The 21,110-nt window shown below is 35.9% G+C and overlaps 1 protein-coding gene across 9 annotated transcripts in view; it reads right to left on the bottom strand.

Annotated features, from left to right (window-relative positions):
• The window catches only part of RALGAPA2 (Ral GTPase activating protein catalytic subunit alpha 2), a 142,198-nt gene that overhangs the window by 85,621 nt on the left and 35,467 nt on the right, over positions 1 to 21,110 (bottom strand). For 6 of the 9 annotated variants that reach the window (XM_068675154.1, XM_068675153.1, XM_068675159.1 and 3 more), the window contains 16 exons: positions 20,846 to 21,045; positions 18,943 to 19,173; positions 16,395 to 16,568; positions 15,378 to 15,515; positions 14,365 to 14,513; positions 13,827 to 13,938; positions 12,866 to 13,103; positions 12,163 to 12,327; positions 10,805 to 10,945; positions 9,312 to 9,449; positions 8,674 to 8,771; positions 6,523 to 6,613; positions 6,182 to 6,358; positions 1,438 to 1,631; positions 837 to 935; positions 422 to 577 (listed from right to left, as the gene is read on the bottom strand). In XM_068675154.1, coding sequence (XP_068531255.1) covers positions 422 to 577; positions 837 to 935; positions 1,438 to 1,631; positions 6,182 to 6,358; positions 6,523 to 6,613; positions 8,674 to 8,771; positions 9,312 to 9,449; positions 10,805 to 10,945; positions 12,163 to 12,327; positions 12,866 to 13,103; positions 13,827 to 13,938; positions 14,365 to 14,513; positions 15,378 to 15,515; positions 16,395 to 16,568; positions 18,943 to 19,173; positions 20,846 to 21,045 — 2,501 coding nt within the window. The remainder of the gene's footprint in view (positions 1 to 421; positions 578 to 836; positions 936 to 1,437; positions 1,632 to 6,181; positions 6,359 to 6,522; positions 6,614 to 8,673; positions 8,772 to 9,311; positions 9,450 to 10,804; positions 10,946 to 12,162; positions 12,328 to 12,865; positions 13,104 to 13,826; positions 13,939 to 14,364; positions 14,514 to 15,377; positions 15,516 to 16,394; positions 16,569 to 18,942; positions 19,174 to 20,845; positions 21,046 to 21,110) is intronic. The other 3 variants (XM_068675155.1, XM_068675157.1, XM_068675158.1) reach the window with 2 other exon arrangements.

The raw sequence follows: 21,110 nt of genomic DNA on the forward strand, positions 1-21,110 counted from the left end.
AAAACACAGGCATGGTTTTAGAATGTCTATTTTGCTGACAGTATTTCTTATAATTCTTATGCATATTTAGCTGCTTCTGTGGTCCAATAATCCTTTTACAGCTGAAGTTTTTTCCTCATCTCCCACCGACTACATTATTGATTAGGCCAAACCATGGCATATAAACCCAGAAATGGCATTTATTCACATATTTATTCACAGACACAGAATGTTTAGCCAATAACAGCTGTCCAGAGTGGTAAAATAACCTGGAGAGTATGGAGAAAGTTCAGACTACATAATCAAAGAGAAGAACGGACTAGGCTATACATGGATAATTTCATACAATCATTTCTTTCTGCTTCTTCAAAAATGAAACTAAAAACATTTCCATCAGCATATGGAAAAAAAAAATGTATTTTTTTTTAAAGAAGGCTTTTACCTGGTCTTCACTTGTTAAGCCAAGGTGCATCACAAAATAAAAATGAACTAGGAAATCAGAATTCGGCAGAACATCTTGACGCCTAGTCATCATAGCACAGATCAGCCTGTATGCCTGAAGTTTTCCTTCCTTATATTCATTTGGCAGGGTGGTTGCCTAAAAAGAGCAAAAGCCTTGTTTTATTACATTTTTCCTAGTAGTCAGTTAATACAAAATTGTTATTTTCAGCAGATTTTACATACAGCAAATCTACTGTATTTATTAAAATAGACTTGAGTCCAAATGTCCTCTGGAATATATCTGTTGTCTTAGAAAGCAGTGATTGTGACAATTATGAATTATGCAACTGAACACTCATAAATTTAATATTTATAAAGAAAAAATCACTAATGTGGAAATTTTAGAAATAACTTACCTTGAATAACCATGATGCAAATATTCTGAGAGGAGGAATTAAGACAGGAGGAGAGGGAGTTGACTGATTATCCATACTTATAGCAAGGTTGTCCCTTATCTGGTGTTTTTAAAGGATGAGAGTTAATAAGCACAATAGCTTACTTTATTAATGTTATTTATTTCATATTATTATTTTTCTATTTTATTTTATTTTACCTCAAGGCACTATACCCTGTGCTACCCAAACAGTTCCTCTTTAAGCAAACACCTCCAGGAAAACACATTCTATAGTACTATATAGCCTAACCAAATATTATCATTTTAGGTTGTACCATCTGCTTTTACACTTAACACAACGTTTGCAATATTCTATTCTATACCTCTGTTTTCTTTGCTACCGTTTCATGATGCCATGTAAATCAACTAATCTAAATTCTCATGATTAAACAGGAATATTTTTTTACTCAGGATAGCTACTAGAAAACAAACAAAATCTGACAAAACTTATGACAGAATCCTCCAAATATCATGCTTGTGTTCCATATACTAATCCTAAACTAAACTTAAGTATCATTTTTACAGGAAAAAAAAATATTATATGAAAGCTTGATATACTATACCTTTGCAAGTTTATACCACAGCTCATAGAGATACCCAAAAACTTTTGCATGAATTTTAGGTGACTGTATATTGTTCACATCTCCAAGAATTCCCAAGATCCTCCTCCATAGCACAGCAGCAGAATCAGGATGCCAACCGATGAGACTTCCACCAGCAATTATACTGCAGTCATCAGCAAGATATTCACTGCTGTCTGTGAATTTTAAAATGCTCAATTTCACTGAATTACAAATGCAGTGTACAATATAAATGGAATCAAAAAAGTGGGAATATCAATACAGAATAGGAATAGTAATTCTGAACATTTCTGATGTGATCTCACTGAATATAAACACTAAGCAAATACAATGACTTGGAAATTACAAGCAAACATCAGAAAAACATAAAACATTAGGATGGATAATAATTTAAAAACATCAGTCACTTTTGCAAGAGTATCACAGTAGTTCTACAAGTTGTACAAAATTATGTCTATACCTAAAATCTCTGCATAATGGTTTCTTCGTTTTTCCTTTTTTTTTTTTTTTTTTTTTTAATAAATCAAACCATTCTCTTCTAGAAATCATGAAAGCCTACAATTCCACAGTGTTTGTATCTTGGGGTTTTACATAGATAACAAGAATATTATGGAATTCGAGAATGAAGCTTAATATTATATAAAGCAATTCAGTGAAGCATATCTAAAAGCCAATTACATAAAACATATATGAAATCAACAAGTGAGATTAATTTTTCCTATGTGATGACCTTGGGCTGTGAAGAGGGTTTCTCTTTCACAACAAAGTAGTCTCTAAGCAAAACTCTTCTGGGTTAGGGAATTGCATTTCCCTACGACACAAGGAAAAGACACATCAACTTTTACCCAGAAAAGATAAAGAGCAAAGATTCATGTTTTAATATAAACAGGAACTTTAGAGTAGAGATACCTGAAAGTTTTGGTCTCAACAAATAGAACATACGTAATTGTGATAAATAATTTGTCACTGAGTCGCACTATTTTATTTCTAAAGAGTATGCCTAAAAATGCTTTGTGACAGAAGTACCAAAAACTTAAAATGTTCATTGTGAAGTTTGGAAAGTTTACTACCATGCATAAAGACCAGAGCTGTGGATTTATTTGTAAAAGGACACTTTGGCCTTCCTGGGTAAGCATACTCACAAATTAGAGGGGAAAAAAATGACACAGAAAAATAGTGAAGGCATATTGCCACTCCTGCAGGCCCTAGGAACAGGTAGACTTTCTTGATGATGATGTACCTGCATGAGATGCTGCCTCCACGCATCGCACATTGCAGAAGAACACAATGATCATCTTCCTAGACTAAACGCAGAAGGCTGTTAAGACCTATTACTCCTTATAATTTTTTTTCATCTCAGAAGTGATCTCTCCCACTAAATCATCTCCCTCTTCTACATTACTCAAGGGAGCACATGGTTCAAAGCAAAAACTGGCAAGAAAACACAAGCTAAAGGGCCTTCTGTATAGAGACAACCCAGCTATAAATCAGTTTTGTATCAGACAGACTGCCCTCACTCAAGGCTTTTTTAGCAGAAAGGCAAACGCAGTTAAATGTACTCTGTACATGTCTGAAACTCATGTACTCTGAAGATATATTCAATCAATAACTGGCTTTTACAGGTAGTATTTCCATTGCTAAGTGTCTTTTCTCTTTTAAGATCACACAGTAGAAAATTATCTGGAAATGCAACTGAACAAAGGGACTAAAACCAATGCACTACGAGTGATGAAGCGTATGCTCAGGCATATCCTTTCACACAGAAGCAGTTCCTGAGAAAGCAGCATACAATCCGAGAAGGAAGACAGGGATTTGTGCAGATGGGCAGGATAATGGAATTAATAATGCCTAAATAGTCGATGAAAAAATTCCTACTGAAGTACAAATTTTAATGACAAAAGTTGATACACTGTCTTCTATGAGACCAAGGAAAGCTATGTAGCAGCCTGTCTACAAGCAGAAATCAGTCCAGAATGATACCATCCAGTGCTTAGCATCCAATGTTTTGAGGAAAGGTGCACGAAACATCTATGCAGGCAGACAGAGATAACTTGCACCCTTCCAGGTTCCAAAAATAAAAGCCATTTTAGAAGTCATATTTATCCTTGCTTTATTTCACAGAATCACAGAATCACAGAATTTCTAGGTTGGAAGAGACCTCAAGATCATCGAGTCCAACCTCTGACCTAACACTAACAGTCCCCACTAAACCATATCCCTAAGCTCTACATCTAAACGTCTTTTAAAGACCTCCAGGGATGGTGACTCCCTGGGCAGCCTGTTCCCATGCCTAACAACCCTTTCGGTAAAGAAGTTCTTCCTAAGATCCAATCTAAAACTCCCCTGGCACAACTTAAGCCCATTCCCCCTCGTCCTGTCACCAGGCACGTGGGAGAACAGACCAACCCCCACCTCACTACAGCCTCCTTTAAGGTACCTGTAGAGAGCAATAAGGTCGCCCCTGAGCCTCCTCTTCTCCAGGCTGAACAAGCCCAGCTCCCTCAGCCGCTCCTCGTAGGCCTTGTTCTCCAGGCCCCTCACCAGCTTCGTCGCCCTTCTCTGGACCCGCTCAAGCACCTCCATGTCCTTCTTGTAGCGAGGGGCCCAAAGCTGAACACAGTACTCGAGGTGCGGCCTCACCAGAGCCGAGTACAGGGGGACGATCACCTCCCTAGCCCTGCTGGCCACACTGTTTCTGATACAAGCCAGGATGCCGTTGGCCTTCTTGGCCACCTGAGCACACTGCTGGCTCATATTCAGCCGACTATCACCCAATACTCCCAGGTCCTTCTCCGCCTGGCAGCTTTCCAACCACTCATCTCCCAGCCTGTAGCTCTGCTTGGGGTTGTTGTGCCCCAGGTGCAGGACCCGGCACTTGGCCTTGTTGAACTTCATGCAGTTGGCCTCAGCCCATCGGTGCAGCCTATCCAGATCCTCCTGCAGAGCCCTCCTGCCCTCGAGCAGATCGACACATGCACCTAGCAGATTGACACACACACCTAAACCTTTCTTTTAAAGCTTTGGGGATTTTTTTTTCCTTTTTTGTTTTGTTTCTTGCAGCATTATGAATTCCCAAAGTGTTAAAACAGACATTATTTTTTAAGTGTGTTAGAATGTTCCTTCAACAGAGAAGATCATCTCTCATCAGAGAATTTAATCCATCTATTCTGCTCAGGTGATTTTTTGCCTTACGCTGTGGAGGTTTTGACAGCAAAACAAAAGTTTTTTATTTTAGAAAGCCTCCAAATCTTAAGACCAAATATGTATTTTGTTGGAAAAGAAAATTAAACATCCAAATGAATCCAAGTAACCATATGACATATCAAAATCCTGAAGGCTCAGCTTGTGACATAATTTTACTACAACAGTAGACATCGTTCACAAGTGAAAGATGAGCAAGGGACTCAGATCCTTCCCGCGTTCTCCATGTAACAACCATGCAGCAAACAGTAACGGGTTTGACTCAAATAAGGTGTTCAAAAGAACAACGTGAAGGTGTTCTCTGACTGTGTGGATGTACAGTGAGCAAAAAGAGGGTTGTGTACACCATAAGGATAACTTAGATTTTCTAACATCCCAGTCTGAAATAAGCTGTACACTGTCTTGTACGCAGCCACACAGTATGAGCGGACACGCGGACAAACAAGTTGGACAAGAACCAGAAAAGCAGTAAGAGCATGCCAGATCTATTGGGTAATTAAACATTTGTTACCACACTACTCTTTTAGTCCACATTACCTTTCAGCTTATTTTATATAGCTCATTCTGTTTGTGAACACAAAAGAGCAATTTCTTGTATCACAGACAAAGCAATGAATTTATCATACATAACAATCCTTGCCAGGTACTGTATTACTACCTTTTATACAATGGTAATCTGAACTATGGAAAAAGGTGCACTGGTTCGTCAAACCAGCAGTATTTTAAAGAAAAAGCGATCATGAAAAAAATACCCTTGAAACTATACAGCTCATGAGTAAAAACATCTGATAAGATAGTTTCACATGTCACAGTATTAAGTTATTGAAGTAAAAACCCTGACTCACATCTTGCATATTAGATGGAAAGGTACCTGGCTAAGAATCAAAACATTTTAGCAGATAACTGTAAGTGTTGGATATGTCAAAGATACTATAACTAAAATTAAAAGGCAAAAGAGCTTTATTTCCATATTAACTTTTCTGAGAATGCTACTTATCACATTCTACTGGAATATAGGCAATGCACACTGTGAAGTATAAATAAGGAGGGTAACAGGATTAAGATGAGAAGAGTTGTTATGCATTAATCAGTTATTTCCCATCAGTTAGTATATACAGTAAGGAACTCCCTGCACTTTCTAAGGCAATTCTGTTATGAAATAAAATCTATTAACTTAATAGAAATTTAATTAATTCATTTTACTTGAACACTAGCGCAGGCTAAGAGAGCACAAAGATCAACTATCACATCTCTGCTGATTAGCAGTAATTTGACATAGCAAGCAATGCAATCATTTTCAATTGTGCTTTCATTTTCTGGATTAGAATGTATTGGCACCTATGTCACCTTCATTCTGATTATACAGATTCCTTAAACTCTGGCCATTTAAATCTCTTTTTTGACATAACAAAAGCTTGGTGACATGCCTAAAGGAACATACTTTTTAATATGCAAACTGAACTGTATGAACTGCTTTTTGATACAAAAATCTAAAATAGTAAATATAGTTTCTGGACTAGAGTACCTGTTAAATTTGCATTATCTGAAGGACTAAGCTGAAGCCAGTGAGGTGCATCAGTATCCACACAAACATCTGTTGATGCATTAACTTCATGGTCTTCTTCAGAAGCTTGCCAGGGGATGAGTGCAATCTCTACTTCATTATTATACCCAATGGATGTGTCACTGCTAACACTATCACCTAAAGCAAACAGAAGATTAAAAAAGATCTCAGATCCTATTTTTAAAAATTGCATTAGCAAAGCCTGGTGAGGAAAGTGCCTAATGTATCTGTAACAAGAAACAATTATCACACTGATTTAAATTGCTAAGCTTAAGAAAAATACTGTATTTCTTGGAACTCACTTTTTTCTCTCTCCCTACAGTTTCCATGTGTTTGTTGGAAGTCTGCTTTCAAATCTAATTCAGCTGTACTATTGCTCCTTTGTACTAGTACCTTCAGAGAAAAAAAAAAAAAGTATTAATCTGAGTTTATTAATTACATTTTTGAGGACTACATATTCTTGCAAATTCAATACACAAACACACATACAGAGAAAGTTACTAAAAGTTAATCATAACTGAGTCAATATATTTTAATCTATATCTGGACTACCAAATATCTTTAGATGTCTTAAGGACACCATGATGTTTTCAGTTTCAGTTTCTATTTCTCCTCCCTTTCTTAAACTCAGTTTACCTACTAAGAGGCACAACTTTCTACTGATGTTTTTCCACAAAGCTGAAACCATTCAAAACTTTCAAAAGTATCAAAAAACCTTTCAGGAAGAAATTGGTAGTCATCTCTTATGTTGATGCATTACTTTGTTGCAAAACAACCCATTTGAAAGCACCTAATCTTTTGTTTACCTTATTTTTTTATTGTTTTTGTTTTTTTTCCAAATGGATTTATAGCCTACTTGCTAAAAAAACATCAGGCAATTTTCTGCTTCTAGATGATACTCCTCTGTCCCTAAGCGTAATTGCTTTGCTTTACATCTGGTAGATCACTTTCAAATTCACATTTCTTGCATTTCCATGTCATCTATAATAGCAAAACTTGGTTTCTGCCAGAAAATAGACTACCACGTTGTTTGTCACTATATAAGTATGCAACAAAACCCCCATGTTCTGCACCTCACCCCTAGGAGCATACCAGATCTAACTGCTAAAGGAATCTCTGCTCTGAAACTCCTCAATTCAACTAAAAATTCTGAAATTCCCTTTTAATTTTGTATTTGTAATTAGTAGTGTTATTTTTAAATAAAATTCTCATTTTTTTCTGATTTGCTGTCCAGACCATTAATCCATTTTCTTTCTTCATATATCTGAGAAAGTAAATTATTGCCACCAAAGACATAACTAACTCACAGAAATTATTATTATATTAATGAAGGCTGTAGGTTTGGTTTGTTTTGCTCTGAGCTGGGCATCATTAAAGCATTCCCAAAAAAGAAATGCTTCCTTGTGCTGCCTGATAGACTGCAGAATCATTTCTCCTCCATGGCAAATCTAGCTTTTGGTGATTAGTGATGACAATATGCAATTGTGTTGTGATATTAAGTCAAACTGGTCCAAGTAGAACATTAGCAACTTATGTTGTATATACATGGTCAAACCTCAGCTTCCACTTGCAAAAGAAGGTGAAACTACAATGTGTTTGACAGCCCCAGCCGCATGTGCTTGTAAATATTTTATAATATATGCCACAGGAATAGAATGAGGAGACGGATTAATTTTTAATTCTCCACAACTACTGAACCTATTACTCTCCCCCTCCCCTCACCTCCAGCACATGTAGTCCACTAGATTTTCCTTCCCATTGTAAGGCACTTTGTTATTCCTGACGTGATTAATGAAAGCACTTCCCAGAAAAAAGCCTTGGCTCTCCAGAGCAAAGTACTAACAGTACTTTAAGTCCAGATATATGGGAGAGCCACGGACCAGAGATGAGATTCATCTTGAAGTCCTCCATGTTGCATTGCATTATACTTCCACAAAGATGAAGTCATTTATTATTTCTACTGCTTGTTCCAAAGTTGCATCAAAAATTTACAAAGCTTGCCTGTCCTAATGTTAACTTATACAAATAATCTGCAATAAATAGCTAGTGTTACAAGTTGTGCTGAAGGAAATTATTTTCCTCAATACTTCAAACCATCAACCATTTATTCCACTGTAGTGTAGCTCTATAAAAGCCATGAATTATTTACCAAAAAAAAGTGGTGAACCTGTTTATAATTAATAAAGGAAAGCAAAGATGTCTTTTATAAGAATAGCATATAGCCAATTACATAAAATTGTGTTGGCAACTTACAGTATCAGAAATCACAGAACCAAATAGCATAATGAACAGCTACAGTTTAATCCCAGATCCTATATTGGAAACGTGACTAATGAATTTTCATACTTTCACGTTGATAGTTTCAAAATACTAATAAAAATCTGATCAGAAACAAAACATTTGTTTTATTTAAAACATGATATCATCAATAATCATTCTCCATTTTGCCTTACATGCTCAGCTTCATGTTCCTTCTTCATATATTCCTTATTTTCCTGAACTGATTTGGAGTCTGAAGAAGATAAATTATGAGAACTTCCAGCCTTCTTACCTAGAAATTTTAGAAGGTAAAAAAGAAGTATAGAAATTTGTGGGATGAAAGTGCATAGCAAATTGCAGGAAAAAATCAGCTACAGTTACTTATATACTTTTCATATTTACAGGTAAGTGAAGTAATATATACTACATAATTTTCAGGGCTTAATCAATAAGATGGAACATGTGACGTTTTAAAAATCCTTCATAGGCATAACGCACTTACACAATCAGAACAGAAGTAGAACTGTTAACTCAGATACATAAAATTTAAATGCAAGTCAGATAAACAAACATAAAGAGTTACACTGAAAATGCATGCTTTTAACAAAGCCCTGGTTTATTAAAGGTTGTGCTCTGCATTTGTAGTCCACAGCTTCTTAAAAACAGTTTTTTCAACAAGATACCAACAAGAGATTTACTAAGAAAATGGGATAAAAAGCATTTTAGAACCATGGCTGGAAAACAAAGAAGATAAGAGCAGCATCTGTGAAGCTCAACAAGTCTCAGCACTTTTTCTTCTAAGTGTAGCATTGCTATATTTCATCAATATTACCTTGAAAAAAATCGGATGGAAACTGATCTGCAATATCTGAAGTGCTGCTACTTCGAGTTATTTGCTGCTCTTGGTCTACAAATAGGCCTGTGACTTCTGTTCCTGCTGAAGTTTCCAACTGCTGGGATTCTTCAACTTCTGTTGATTTAGTTAAAAAACAAAATATTTGCACAACCTCAGAATTGTATATGAACACTAACTCCATAGCTACAAAACCTATGTGAAAAAGCAACCCACCCAAATATTTGAAACTCCAGGTTACAAAAGCTAGAATGTGACCACTAGTTAAAGAAGTTAAATTATTCTTAGAAAAAATGTAAAGATCAGAGAGAGATGTATGAGCAGTTTCAATGGCAAAAGATCTAGAAAAAAGAGAAGAATTACTTCAGGGATTCAGTGTGCACAATGAAGGGTTGGAGGACGTCATGAGAATAAAGTTATCTTTTCCATTGCTGGATACCTAAACTAGACTCTGTTTGTTCTGGAAAAAGAAAGAGAGGCAGCAAAACTAGTATAGAGTACAGAGAAGGTTACTGTGCTTACTGACTTTTCCTCCATAAAGACGGAATAGGGACATCAAAAAGGGAAAGAATTAAAAAAAAAAAAAAAAAAAAAAAAAAAAAAAGCACAGATTCTGGAACAATTCGTGAAGACAAACTGAATCATGCAGCTTTTTTACTGTAACTGAAAATCCAAATAAAAAGAGAGGAGAGAGAGGCACGAAAATTCAAGTGAGAAAGTAAACTGGGGAAGGAGCAACTGGAAAATTTTAAGATGAGCTAGCAACACACTTACAGAAATACAATTCTCTTGGCATTAAGTGAAAAAAGACAGTAACATTTGGGACCAAGTGTGCTCCTATTCAGTAATAATGGTTTTAGTTATAGCACCAGTTAATGCCACCCAACCTAACTATTAACTCTCCTCCTAGAAATCAGTCAAAGAGGTGACCCACAAATCCCTTCAAAGCTGACCTAACAGAACTGTCAGACTGTCCAAGAAGATTTATAACTGAGTGTTACACACTGTGAATGAGTTTTTTTTTTTAATCAAGTAGCTCAACCTTACAAATTTATTCACTTGCATATTTTGCTTGCACTATCTCATACATTCAAGCATGTAACTAGTTTCTACTCAGTTCCTTGAAAAGACCTCGCTGTCCTCATTTTCCCTTAAAAGGTTACTTATTTTGATAATGAACACAGTTCTGGTAACAGAATAACAAAAACATTTACCTAACCACTCTTTTTCACCCTTCGTAACTTTGAAAAAGGACAAGATATGCTTCCACTGAACTTGCTCATCTCCTACTGGCTACCAATACTACTTAACACTGTGTTTTGAACAGATCCAGGCAAGAGACACAGAACCAGAGAAAAACATCTCATTCCACAATCCTAAACAACAATTAACTGGACAGAAAGAAAGCAGACAGACAGCAGCTTAAAAATATAAAGAACATTTATATAAACGATGACTTTAAAGTACAGTACCTGACAGTCTGTGAGAGCAAGAAGTGTAAGAGATACCAGGTAAGAGAGAGCTCACAGTGTGAAGCAGAAGAGGTACACTTTTAGTAGCTGGCAAAGCCTCATAAAGATGAACACAGTTGCTGATAGATTGGCTTCGCTTAGCTTCCAGGAAAAAATAAAGCAAGAATTATGTCAGAAAAAATAGCGTAATATTTGGGTTTTGGAATATCATGATACAACAAAACACATAGCTTTTGAAAAAAATTTAAAATGTTAAGCTCTGAAATATTTCCTAAAGGCTGTTAGTCAATAACGTGCAATGCATCTCACACACTGTAATTACAATAATCAGTAATTTCTGAATCACAATTCCACAAAGCGGAATCTTTCATTTTGTCAGCTTGTGATTACCATTCATGGGCTAATTTGACTTACCCTTTTTCCTTCTCAGTGAAGTACCTGTAGCAGTACATACAGCTCAAAACTGAAGAATAGAAAACTTATTCAGCTTACCCTCTGTTAGCTATGCTCCACCCTGACCCCCTGACCCCCAGACTAACTACCTCTTCCATTCATTCATCTCTGCTGAAACTAATCCATTTTCATCCAAGAAGTGGGTTACTGTGCTTCTCAGAAGTTAATCTAAAGATACAGGTACCTCTGCTTTTGCTTTTAAAATTAGTCTAGCTCCAGCCTGGATAAAGCCCTGAGTACTCTGGTCCGAGCAGACAGCTGACCCTACTTTGAGCAGGAGCTTAGACCTGATGACCTGATGTTCCTTACATGCTGAATTATCCTGCAGACTGTGTTGGGGGTACTGAGTCTTGCTTTCTACATTTATGAAGAGGAGATGAAATGGATACAAATTATGTGAAAGGTTTTGGACTCTTAAGACATGATGGGAAGGTAGAAGCACTCAAAATATTGTTGGACCTGTGAAATTTTTCAAAACTAGAAAAGAGAATGAGAAATGAAAATGAGAAATGAGAAAAAAAATCAAAATGAGAAAAACATCTCTAAAATAGCAAAAATGCTACATTTTATATCCAGTATTCTGTTGGCAACTTTTCTCATAATTTGTAATAGAGACGAGCAGCTCTCTCTGCAATGGGATCTGAAAGTGGACCTTTTATAACTTGTGGATTAAATACTCTGTATCACGCTACAAGAAAGCACTTTCCAAGGTAGCTAATGCTTTAGAGACTTTTTTCCAAAATAGTGGTAGTGTTCCAGACATCCAGACATAGGTATGAAACATCTGTGTTTAGGCATTTAGTTAAGTTGCACTATTTTTGCAAGCTGTCACAACTCAAAGGTTGATTTAAAACTCAAGTGTTATTGAATGTTTGGGAACATACACAATTAGTTATGGTCTATACCTGTCGCTCTCTGACGAACAATATTTCTTGCTTTCTCAACTCCTGGGGCTCCAGAGGTGGTAGCACTTCTGAATCTCATTGGCTCTACAACTTCTGGATGACTTTTCCAGCTTAATGAAAAAGATCTTCCAACTACAGCTGTCTTCTGAGGCTCTAAAATGCCACCTTAGAGATAAAGAAAACAAACTTTTCTAGCATCGTATGCTTTGGCATGTATTCTACTACAGTATGAATGGTACAAGCACTCCAACGTGAAAAAAATATTCACCTTCAAAACAGCATAGTTGAAGGAGTAATTCTTTTTTAATGATAGTAAAAATTCAGCTATGTGCATCAGTTGCAAGGTGCATATAAATGCAGCCAAATAACTGTAATTAAAGTTCGATGAAATTACATGGAAAGGAATTTTGACATTGATGACTATGCCAGACTACAGCACAAGAAACCATGTTTCATTCCTGTTCTAGAGAAAAGACTGATTTTGAACGCATACTGAATCTGTTAAATAGCTACTATCTATCGACCTCAATTACCTTTCCTACCACAATGAATGATGAGAATATAAAAATCCAAAGCACTTCATATTTGATTAATCAGGTTCTTACACTAGGATTAAGAGGTATTTAATGTTAGATTAAATTAATTTTTAAACTTAAATATCTAACTTGTTTGATACAAAAAGCACTGAAGCATGGAGACTAACCCTTTCCTCTCTGCTTTTTTTCTTTTTGTTCACTGAGTTTATCCAAGGGTAAGTTTGTCATTTCTACCCCATACACAGTTCTTGCCAGTACTGCTGTTAGAGAGTCCATGATATTGGCCCACTCGTTTATGAGCTCCTCCCAGTCTGTCAGGGCAGACAGAACACTGAGCAGTTCATCCCACAGCTCCCGAGAAATGTAAACGCTCAGATTTGCTCTGATCCAAGCCACAATAAGGGTCTGAGAGGAAAGAAACAAGTGATAGGTCATGCATTTTTACTGAAATTAATTCAATGCACCAATTCACATGCTGCTAAATTCAACACCAACCTGCACATTAGCACTGATTATCAGTGACACACAGATACTATGCACAGATACTTTTCATCAAAAAATACTCCCAGAAATTGGCAGGTACATATATGTGCAAGTTACTAAGGAAATTTGAAAATTCCAAAACATATGTTTCAGGTGATCTTATGTTTCCAGGTAAGCTGAAACAACACTTTGTTTGTATAATAATGATAGAAAACAGAACTGCCTGCTACACCTTCCAAATAATTAGTGATTGAACTATGCCTGTGACATTCAGGCTTCAACACTGTAGCTGACCACATAATGTACCAATGATGACCAGATATTTTCATCTCATTAAAAAGACCTAGTTTTGAGATGCCAGATGAACTTCCTCCTAGAAAAAGTTACATATAGCTCCCATTTTAGAGGAACTCATTGAAAATATCCCACACTGAGACAAGTGTTTGCTACCATGGTTTGTAACAGAGCCCTGAAGAACTGATCAAATCAGCTGCTTCTGGCAGCTGGAATTAAGTGTATTACTGCAAAGGAGACTTATTTCATGTTTTAAAAATAGGTTGTATAGTACTGCATAATACTACTTAAGCAAAACTATGGGCAATCAGCACTGAAAACAGTTGTCACACGTACACAAAAAATACTTACGCGAAAAAGTAACCCTGACATGCTCTGAGCAAACGTATCCTTTATATGTTTTTCTTTTGGCTTCTGCATCACAGCTTCTGTTATTCTGAGGAGTATCTGTAACATCTGTTCCCTGGTTCCAAAATAAAATTGCACTTTTTGTTCACATATGTTATTAAACATGCTTGTTAATTTTCATCTACCAGAAAAAACTTAATTCTCAATAAGTCTTACACGTTGGGAATGTGATCTTACACGCTCACTAAGATTTCAGAACTTTCGCAAAATAACATTAGTTGGTTGTGGACTGTAAAAATTAATTTTTGAGAAGGTGAAGTCAGGAATGGAAGTAATGACCAGAATCTTTAAATGAAACAGAATCATGATGAAGACATGGCAGAACCTACAATCTCTCAAATCAGTTCATATGGAATTCATAAATGTGATGTGTAACAAGATCTACACCTGAGTAAGTCCACTCTCCCTCCCTCCTGAAAATTTTCCCATAAATTTTAAATGTTGATATATTTCTCTTAGATGCAGAATATAATAAACTTACCATGTCTTTTTATTCATTGATAGTTCCATTATCATGCGCCTAAAAATGCTCAGAACTGCCTTGCAAGCATCAACTTGCTCCTTCAGAAGCACAGGGACTTCAGTGCATGGTTCCAATAAGAAAACATTAGCAGAGTTTGTCAAGAACACCTTCAAGACAGGCATTTACAGTCAGTTTAAATAGTGTCCAAAAAAAAAAAAAAAAGGTCAAAGACTTACAACCAAATACTTGTCATCCTCTAGCCAAGCCTTTCACTTTTCTTAGAGCAAACTTCATGTTTTACATACTGCTTTATTTTTCTAAATAATTCTGGTAAAAAGTCAGGTAGCATTATATGCCCAACAAAGGCATGTGTTACATAGTCTATGTCTTGCAGGTATCTATTCTATTCCCTCAGGCAAGAGCACCATTCCTCCAGCTACTCATTTCCCAGCATTACATGCTTAAGCAGTCACCAATATTTTCAGTAAATGAGGTACACTGAAGCAAATGTACAGTTCTAATTCCTAGTACCAACAGTAGAAAAAAAAAATGCAGCTTTACCTTAAAATAGGTATCTGGCTCTAGGACATGGGTGCATGGTTTAATATGCTTTTTTAAAAAGATAAAAATGAAGTCCAAATTGTATCTTATGAAAACCATCAACTCTATAGTTTCTTTCCTTAATTTCATAGTACAGAAAGACCTGTACACAAGCTCTTCAACCAAAATGTGGAATTATAATTTATATAAGCAAGCAGAACATTATTTTCAGTAATACAGAAAATGATAATTGAACTACACATTGTAGCTATATCTCCCTTTTTCCATTCCCAATACAGGGTGTCTATAATTGGCAAGAATGAGAGCTGTCATGTGCTGAGCTCAGCACATCTGTTTGCATAACACTGTGTGGGTGCTAACCTAGAACCCTCACAAATTGCTCTAATCATCAAGTTTTATATGACTATATAATAATATGTAGTAAAGCGACTCCATGACTTTTAGAGCCTTCTAATCTCTATACAGCACACCTGTAATGCAGCTTGAGCACCAGCTTTAACATTTTTGTCCTCGTCTTCTAATACACATCCTCTGTTAACAGCACTGGTAAAGGAGTACGTTCTTCCCCAGCTGGATGAGCGCTTATGTCCTGAGTGGTCAGAGGAAAGCTTTCAAAAACATCATTCAGTTAGTGACCAAGAAGAAAGGAACATGTCCACATTTATGTCCTATCCACACATGTCCTATGTTCCTTTCAACAAGGAATTAATGTCGAATATTTACAGATTCTAAGCAAACAGCATATGGAATTTAAAGGTTCATAAAACTTCTAATAGCTATGTTATTTCAAAATATTCTATATTCAAAATATTCTATATTACATTTTGTTGTCACTGACTGTAGTAGTATTTGAATTTAAGCCTGGAAAAAATATAAATTCTTTATGAAAATAATCTGTCAAAACATCGCAATTTTTACTACTATTTTAAGAAGTGAACCATCTTTCCTTGTACAAAAAATAATTCCCATTAACTAGTTTTGCATGGCAGTGTCAAAGTCAAAATTTACTGATGATTCATTATAGGACATGAAAAAAACAATGCCACAGAATTTTTATCTATAATTTAATTTCCTACAGTTAAGGATCCAAAGTTTTGATAAAGTATATATAAATTAGTAGATATTTTCAAACTCTTAAATAATTACCACTGAAATTAAATAGACCTACATGCACTAGGCCAACAGACAGTGTAAATTTTAACACTGCAGCATATATTATTTTTTTTCCATTACATTCTCACTACAGTATTTGTATAGACAGGGAATAATAAAGAAATTTTATTTTTCAAAGAGCTGCAATCTTTCTTTGCACTCAGTAAGGCCTACTGAACACAGTAATATTTTAGATTTGTGCACCTTAGATAAAGCACTTTTTAATCCTGATTTTCTGTACTTCTTAAATTTTTACTTAAATTTTACAGAGAAAAATTAAAAGATAAATAATGCTTTGCAGGCAAATAAAATAATGTAAATAACTGATACCATACATGTTTACCATCCGTTTGCACTGATGAATCCTCTAAGCTGACAACAGTATCCTCTCTGTTTTCCTTTTTGTCTGGCTCCTCCATGAACACAGGCTTCTCTTGTAATATCCACTTTCTATAGACCTTAACCACTTTTCGCGTTGCAGATATATCAGAAGAAGGCAACAAAAAAGCCTGAATTTAAAGTTAACTACTTTTACTATATATATTTGGGCACAGCAATTCATGCATATATAAACACACATGCAGCATCATCACCCATAAATAACATAACTCAGAAAAAGAAAGGAAATGCGTTTTTTACATTTATGTCTGTACTAGGAGCTATGGTTAATCAACAACATATGCATATACCTATAGCAGTATGGGATTTCACAATTCTGTAAGCATTAACTTCAAATGACTTCCATGTTGTATTTGTTCAAACAATAAAAAAGAGGTGGTTTTGTTCATACCAAGTTCTCTAACTTTGGGTGGATTCATCGCACAAGTTGTTACTAAGCCAGAGAGGCCTGGCAGGCTAAACTTGGATACCACGCTGCACTTTCTGAAGAAGCTGACTTCAAATTACATCACCAGTATATGATATGAAATGCCATTTCAGCAAGTGTAGGTAAAGACGAGACAGTAAATTATGATGAGGACAGAAGTGGCAGGCATTTGATCGTTTTCTGATAAAAGTCAAAAATCAAAATAATGAATTTACTTTCAACTTGCTACCCAATGTCAGTATTTGGAACCATTCTGTAAAGATGTCCACTTCGAAAGCTTTCAAAGACCATACCACCTGCTTTCCCATATTTCTGTCGGTCTTAGGCATCTAAAAAACCACATGTCTACAGTAATGTGTGTTAGCCTCTTCCAATATTTTAAGTCCTAAGAAATTACACACTCACTAAACTGTGAAAAATGTCTAGATATTTTTATTGGCTGAGTATTATTCCTTGTTTTGGTATAAATTTCATCTGATCACAGAAAAATTTACAGACTTTAAAAAACAAATATCACTACATACTAGCACCAACCATTGGAAAACCTTTGGACTACAGAGAACTGGCACAGAAATCAATATATAAAAATTTTATCTGGTAGAAAACAAATTGTATTTGGTCAAGACAAAATGCTTCTATTTTGGCATTACTATGTACTATATTACAAAGACACTGAAAAAGACTGAAATCCATTTTTCAAATTAAAAAAAAATCTCTTCCAACTGTGAAGAGATTACCTACTCTCCATAGTTAACATGGACAAAAACTATAGCATTGCATTTCAGAATACACACTGATAGCATGCCTTCCCATAACCATTTTAGCCCCAAAACATTAAAAGGGTATCTTGCTCAGGTTGGTGGAAATCTTTGCATCATATAGTACATTTCCCTTTCTCTAGTCAGCACGAAGTACAACATCCAACAGCTTAATGGGGTTTTCAACTAATAGTCTACAGAAATTAAAGGGTTATCAAAAGCAAGCTTATATATGTCATTCAACAATTATAAGTGAAATTTCTGAAAATGTCTTCATGGACACTGTCAAGTTATTAAAGATGCAGAAACTGAAAAAGACAAAAGACAATTGCTAGAGTATTAGAAAAACAACAGCTCATCTATGGGATGAATGGCTACTACAAAAAAAAATAAAATGCTTTCTGTAAGGCTGAGAAGCTAGGTAGAAAGAAAAAAAAATATATATATATGTATATGTATGTATGTTTATAAAGCATTCCAGAATTCATAGGGACTAGTGAGATTCCTCTAAGGGAGAGATAAACACAGAAAGGATCCAAGTGCTATTATTATCTGCTTCAGTTACTGAACACTGGCCATATTTAATAAAGATAAAAGTGCTGCATCGTACTAGCCTTTGTTCCCTGGTAACTGGTCTAAGCTGGTCTAACTTTAAAGACACTCTGAACAAACACCAGGAGACGGCAGCATACCACAGAGGTTCCCAACATACACAAAACACTCCCTGTCAAAATCACATCCATCCCACAAAAAGCACCTGTACAAGTCCTTACACTGTGCCACACAAAACACTTTGTAAAGCATGTGTGCTCACTCATCTTCTGCACGGTGTCTCCTCTAAATTTATGTGACCTAAAACTGATGTTTCAACCAACTGCTGCCTTGATAACACATCTAAAGAAGGTGAATTTCCAGTAGATCACGTATTTTTATCCCAAACAATACAAAAGATGTTAAAGAGTACGAGCAGAAGCAAGCAATAATGTCCAAATAGACATTAAATGCTGTCTTTGACCACAGGAATTAGAATCTTCCTATTTCAAATAGCAAGCTAATAAAGTGTCAAATCCAAGTATGACAAATTGCTGCTTAGCATCAGCAACAAGTTTCAGTTCCCACAGAATTTTTTTACTTCATCATTAAAACTAGACCTAGGAAGGAATCCAAAATAAGTGGGTGCTCATGTGATTAACATCATTTGACCAGTTATCTGACCAGCAGCCTTCAGTGTTCTTTCTAATGATGATGACATTTTCTGCTTAAAAAATCATGTAACAGCAACTACACATCCACACGTACCTGTCGAAACACCTCATTAACAAAGTTAACATATCCTCGTGTGGACAAGAGGATTCTCTGCACCATCTCATAAACAGTTCGATGCTGCTCTTCGATGCTGCAGAGGCTGGAACTACTGAGCCGTCGGTCAGACAAGGTGCTGCTGTTCGAATGGCTTCTCTCCTGCTCGCCTGCGTAAGACACGCCAGTTTCCAGCTCTGGGTTTTTGTCTTGATTTACAACACCAACAGTCTACACAGAAGAAAACATGTGCCTAATTAACTTACTGGAGTACTGCATGTCAAAAATCTGGGGTACTTAACTCAGAACTCACGATAGCAACACTCATTCACACTGCATGCAGGGATTCCAGCCACCAGGAAGTGCAACTTCCAATCTACTTCTTGATACAGGAAGGAATTTGTTCTTGTACGCTATATGATATATACTTTCTATGAGTCCTCCCAGCCCAGCACAACTGACTGACTCATCAACCACTCCCTAAGACAAAAAAGAAGACATGCAGTGGTGGGAGTGGAAGGAGGGACACACAATGGAGAAACATCTCCAAGTCCCTTTGATTTTTGAGAAAAGATGGATCACAGCTCTATACATGGCTCGTACTCTTAGGCATTCCTAACCGCTTTTTGTCAGGCATTGTTCTGCCATAGTGTTGCATGTCTTTTCCAATGTTTCATCTTGAACCATGTCCGGCTAAAATGATCAGTCCAGAAAGAGGATTTAGCCCTTGGAAGACAGTCAGTAAAACTGGAATTGAGTTACCAGAAAAAGAATCCCACTTCCACCAACCGAAAGCATTGCCCAAATGCAGTTTTGCTTTTGTTTACTTCAATAAGGCTGCCGCCTGTTCGTCAAAGTGAGCAGTAACAGAGCAGCAATAACATTTCTACTGCTTTTGATAATGAATGTTTTTGTACAGTCCTGCCACACCAGTGAAGCATAGGCTACAGGCAGTGAAATTTAAGACCACTAAAAAGTCAGCATGTGCCAAAAGCTGACACACTACTGCAGCTAAGTGATAACTTTTGACCAGTTTCCATTTTGAGGGCAGCAATATCTTTATGTATCGTAAGTATCTAATTGGTATTAGTGTTCTATAAAATTCAGTGAAGAGAAAAAAATTCGTTTTCCAGGGTATGTCAGTTGCAATGGTACAGCAACTATTTATACAGAAGGTGCAAATTCCAACGAGAAAAAAAAATAATAATAAAAAGTGCTTGCAGTAAGTAAGCTACATCTAGCTGTTCCAGGGTTTCAAAATTCTGCACTTTAAAACAAACTACAAACTTCAAAAGCAAGTAACATGAAAATATGCAGTTTGACTTTCAGAGTTAATAAATGCTTTTCCACTCAATCCACATGTGACACTGACCTACGATTCAAGAGAAGAATATAGAATTGACATTGATTCTAGATTTGTAATGGGAAGCTGGAGAGTCTCTTAAAACAATTTATTTCTGCAAGTTAATCTTAAGTCCCTTATCCTACAGAAATCTCAACCAGCAATTTGAAAGTAAAATATTTTTCTATTATCTCATTGAAAGAGCTGCTATAATCAAGAGTAAAACAAAATGGCTTTTGATGTTACTGGAAAACGGTCTATGCCACAAATAAATTTGACAGTTTACAGATTAAATTCCAAAAGTCTGAAGATAATACTGATGAAGCTGTTAAGTTAAATACCTATGAGAATAAAAAATACTAATAAATTACTAAAGGGATTCCCTTGAAGACTCCCTCCTTTATCAAAGAAAAAAAAAATAATGAATTTACGAGTACATAATTTATTCACTGGGGAACTGCATTTCTTTCTTCTTTCAGTTGTCAGTGTATTGTGATCATTTGCAAGGTTTCTAGCACATATGCAAGCAAAATTAAAAAAAATGAAAACTTTAAAGCACACCTGAATAATTTTAGGGAGCATTTCTCCTCCATTTTTTGTATTCTGAACAGCAGTTAAATATTTCTTTTCAAGAAAGAAGGTAACAAGCCACTTAATAAAAACAACTCGAGCTGCCATATATGGAATTTTTGTGCTATAGACATTTTCATTGTTTCGTGTTGCAGTAATGTATACTGGTCTTGGTCTTATATCAGGAATATCTAGTGAGATAAAAAGAGAAGATGTAAAGAAAATTTAATATTAAAAAACTGTAATTGCTTCCAGA

This window comes from Anas acuta, chromosome 3, assembly GCF_963932015.1.
Source record: "Anas acuta chromosome 3, bAnaAcu1.1, whole genome shotgun sequence".
Taxonomy (NCBI): domain Eukaryota; kingdom Metazoa; phylum Chordata; class Aves; order Anseriformes; family Anatidae; genus Anas; species Anas acuta.